The sequence below is a fragment of the Echinops telfairi genome, unplaced genomic scaffold (genome assembly GCF_000313985.2).
Source record: "Echinops telfairi isolate 266 unplaced genomic scaffold, ASM31398v2 ScPeMD7_25;HRSCAF=90, whole genome shotgun sequence".
Classification (NCBI taxonomy): Eukaryota; Metazoa; Chordata; class Mammalia; order Afrosoricida; family Tenrecidae; genus Echinops; species Echinops telfairi.
The window spans coordinates 744,890-749,123 of record NW_022103922.1 but is presented as its reverse complement, the minus strand read 5'-3'; the positions used below and the strand labels follow the sequence as shown (position 1 = coordinate 749,123).

The 4,234-nt window shown below is 64.8% G+C and overlaps 1 protein-coding gene across 1 annotated transcript in view; it reads right to left on the bottom strand.

The window, feature by feature from the left end:
- Window positions 1-1,668: 1,668 nt before the first annotated feature.
- The window catches only part of FUT7 (fucosyltransferase 7), a 3,661-nt gene continuing 1,095 nt past the window's right edge, over window positions 1,669-4,234 (bottom strand). The window contains exon 4 of the mRNA XM_004714483.1: window positions 1,669-2,685. Within this exon, the coding sequence (XP_004714540.1) occupies window positions 1,669-2,685 (1,017 nt within the window). The remainder of the gene's footprint in view (window positions 2,686-4,234) is intronic.

Sequence of the window (4,234 nt, the reverse complement as noted above, 5' to 3'; positions counted from 1 at the left end):
ACCCAGCCTCCCTCTTCCCTCCCTCCCTCCGAGGCCTCGGAGTGGTCCCTGTGCTCCAAGGGGTTCGGGTCTCCTCCACCAGGTCTCCTCCGTAGGAACAGCTGGAGGAGGGGAGGCAGGAATTTCATGTGGACAGGAAAGGCCACTTCCAGCCTCAGTAACACTGTCCCCGGAGCACCACCTGCGAGAGCACCATGTCGGAGCACCGTCTTTAAGAGTACCCTCCGGGGAACGGCAGAAGCCAGCTACCCTAATTGGTGGACACCTCCTGACTCGAATCCTCAGATAGTACAGGGTGGGAGGGCTCTGCTTGACTGCCCGGACCCCTACCCCCACCCTGAGTGGGGCACTGGGTGACTGACCAGGGGCCCCTCTGTTGACCAGCAGGACTGGCTGGTTGAACTCTGCTGTGTGTGCTGGGGGGCAGATAGGGCTCAGGGAAACTGAAGCCCTGTCTCCAGTGACTTCACCCTCCCTGCCCCCAGAAGCCAGTCTGTCTCGGGGTCAAGTTTGCTCCATTGACATTGTCAGGTTCCTGCTGGAGGCCCAGGTCTGCTGGGTCAGACCTCAGACCGCCTTCGAGGGCAGGAAAGGGCTCAGGGCAGACTTCTTCTTTCTGCGGCCAGTAGAGGACAGCAGAACGGCTGAGCCACTCTACCTGGGCAGCGAACCCAGTGGGAGGCGCTGATTGATGCCTTTTCTGGCCTCAGTTTCTCTGCCTGTAACGCCATGTACACTGAATCACATACAGAGGATGCACGGGAAGTGGCCAGCCTTCACCCCACCATGCTCTCTCAGTACTCCTACCTCCAAGCCTTGGCATCCATCCTTCACCCCTGAAGCTGGGTCAAGGGCAGGAAATGACTGGCAGGCCTCCTACAAGCTATGGGGGAGGGGAGGAGCTGATGCCTCGAACCACTGCTTCCGGGCCCCAACGGCCGCCCAGCCCCACTTGGGCAGGGATAACCTCAAGGGGCACTGTTGGTTTCCCCCCTCCTTTCAGCCCCTGCCCCAGGGCTTGAGCATAGTGGGAAGCAGGTGTCTGATTCTACCACATACACACACACCCAGGCCATCAAGGCCCGCCAGCAAGGGGGCCCCTGGCTAGATGGCTGCCCCCTCAATGCCTGCTGCCACCACCTACAGCCCATTGGCAGGAAGAATGGGCTCTGAGTCACAAATCAGCCCCCTTGCCCAGACACCCCTCCTGCAGACCCTGGGAGTCCCCAGCACTACCTCTCCACCACCTCCACCCTTTAGGGGCCAGGGACAGACCTCGAATAAGACGTTCCTCAGGTATGTCCCTCACTGCCCCTGCCCTGTCCCCAGTGTCCAGGATGAGAGTGGTTCCCGACCTCTTCAGACCCCAAAACACAGCCTGGGGCCCCCTGGGTATCCCCAGACCCTCTCCCTCCACCTCACCCACAACCCACAGAAGGGGGCATGCAGCCTCCCACTTCCCTCCCTGCTCTTCCCTCCCCCATGCCTGATCAACGTCCTCCACCCAGCATCCTCCTTCCAGCAGCCTTCCCAGCCCCTGTGCCACCACCTCCCCCGTCCCCCCTGACCTCTGACCCCATCCTGGCCCTTGCGCACTGGGACTCCGAGGGTCAGGTACAGGTTTTATTTCAGCAGCCCGCAGCCCAGCCGGCTCCCGGACGCCATGGCTCAGGCCTGGAACCAGCCCTCCAGGTCTTCGTAGACCTGCCCGCGCGGCAGGTGCGGGTAGCGCTCGCAGATGGCGCAGAAGCGCTCGCGCCAGTCGTCGAGCAGGCGCACGCGCAGCCGGCCGCGCCAGGCGAGGAGGCTCCGGTAGCTGCTCTCGTTCATGCGGACGAGGAAGGCGGCCAGCTCGCGGGCCGAGCCGAAGTCGTCCACGTGCACGAAGGCGCCCGGAGGAACGAAGGCTTCGTAGTTGGCGCGCGGGGGCCCCAGCACCACCGGCACAGCGCCAGCCGCCAGCGCGTTTCGCCAGAACTTCTCGGTGATGTAGTCGCGGTGCTGGGAGTTCTCGAAGGCCAAGTAGAAGCGGTACCGGGCCACGGTGGGCAGCAGGCAGTCCGAGCACAGCGGCCGGCGGCTGGCGCGGCCAAACACATCCACGGGCAGGTGCGGCGCCAGCTGGCGGTACAGCCGCGCGCGCCGCTGCCGCTCTTGGAAGTTGCTGACCACCCAGGCCGCCACGCCGCGCTTGGTCGGCAGGGGCGGCGGCGAGGGACCCACGCGGGGCTCCAGGCGGCCGTAGGGCACGAAGATGTCCGAGTCGCTCCGGTAGCTCAGCACGCAGTTGAAGACACCGCTCAGGCGACCCAGACCTCGCGTGTGGCTGGGGGACTCCATAGAAGCCCAGACCCAGAGCTGCCCCTGCGGCCTCTCCTCCAGGGGCAGGCGGGCCCGGTGTGTCTGCAGCTCCCGGTGGTGAAAGACCACTACATCCGAACTGGCCAGCAGGCTGCGGTTGGAGGTCAGGAGGCAGTGGGCCACACCGAACTGTGCACAGGTGTCCCCAGGCAGGTCTGGGGGCTGCTTGGCGAAGGGCCAGTGCCAGATGAGAATAGTGAGTGGAGGCCGGGACTCCAGGGTCCCTGTGGGGCCCAGCCCAGGGGGCCAGAGGAACCAGAGGGCTGAGAGCAGGGCCCCCCCAGCCAAGCCCCACCTGACCTGCAGCCTTCTTCTCACCAGGGCCTGCAATGGGGGATGCAGGGAGAAGAAACTGTTACCCCAGGGACACTGCGTCACACCCCCACCCCTGAACTCACGCTCCCCACCAAAGCACTCACGGGCATTTCCACCATGCAGCCTGCCTCCTAGAGTCCTCCAGAAAGCCTGGTTTTAAAATCTCAGCAACTGTCAGGTACAGGTGCCCTGAAACCACAGCTCCACCCTGCTGCCTGCCCTGGGGCACTCCAAATCACAGCTCCACCCAGCCGCCTGCCCTGGGGCACCCCAAATCACAGCCTCTGCCAACAGCCTCCCCTAGGGCACCCAGAATTTGCAGCTTCCCCGCCCTCAGCAGCCTGCCTGAAGCAGACTGTCAGCCCCAACTTTGTGCTGGGGGACAGGGAGGGTTAAGCTTTGGCACTGCCCCCTTCCCCACCCTCCTCCTGTTAGAAGCTCTGGCTGTAGCTGGGGGCGGAGGGGAGGGGACACAGATACTCACTGCTGGCCCATCACGTTGGTCTGCCCATATACAGGTTCGGGGTCCCAGCTGGCATCCAGGAGACTCAGAGGGAACCTTGGGCAGAGGTGAGGGCCTAGGTGGGTGTAGGGCAGGCACCCCTGCCAGCTGTGGCCTCCCCCTGCTCCCCACTCACCGTGACCTGCTGGGGCCCATGCTCACAGCGGGTAGCTCTAGAGCCACCAGCCTTAGGGTCCTCTTGCTAGCTCCAACCAGGCCCAGTGTCCCACCCTGCACCCCTAGGGAGCACCATGGTCTCAGAACTCAGCTCTACAGAGGGGGCCCCCATCCGGAGTGCAGCCCCCAGCAGACCCACTGGCAAAGGGCAGGCCCAGGGTGGGCCAGGGAGGGCCGGGGGACTACCCTGGGGTCTCTGGGTCACATCCTCATCCTCTGGGCCACTGAACAGGGAGGGGACGGGAGGGGGCTTTCCAGACTGGAAGGGGAAGGAGCCAGCCTGTCCCTGACGCAGGCGGGCAGGGGGCTGGCCCTGACCAGGAACAGGAAGGTTTGAAGTTCAGACAACCCACCCCATCCCCCAACTCCCGCCCTGAGGGTCCATTTCCTTCCCTGCTCTGGGCCCTCTGGGTAGGCTTGGCCCGGGGCCTGGAGGGGGCCCCAGAGGCTCGAAGAGGGGACCCTCGCTGAGCCTTCCCGCCACCCCCACCCCCAGCCCCAGCTGGATGTCCCACTCCGCAGTGCAGCTAGGCGGACCTTCTACATCATGTCCTCAGGCTCCTGACCAGGTCCCAGGGAAGGCCCAGCAGCCCACGTCTTCCCAGAGATGGGGCCCTGCTCTGGCCCATCTCAGGACCCACGGGCTCCTGGCCACCAGAGGGACGGGCTAGCATGGGCAGCAGAGCAGCAGGGCGGAGGAGAAGCAGTGGGGCCCCTGGGAACTGTCGCCCAAGGTTCTAGTAACCTGGGGAACTTGCGCAAGACTGCAGCAGGAGGGCTGTGGGCACTGCCTGAGGCGACTGTGCTCCAACCTCCTGCCTGCCCAGGGCCACAGGCTTTAGGGTGCCACTGATGACGGGGTACCTGGGCCTAGCACAC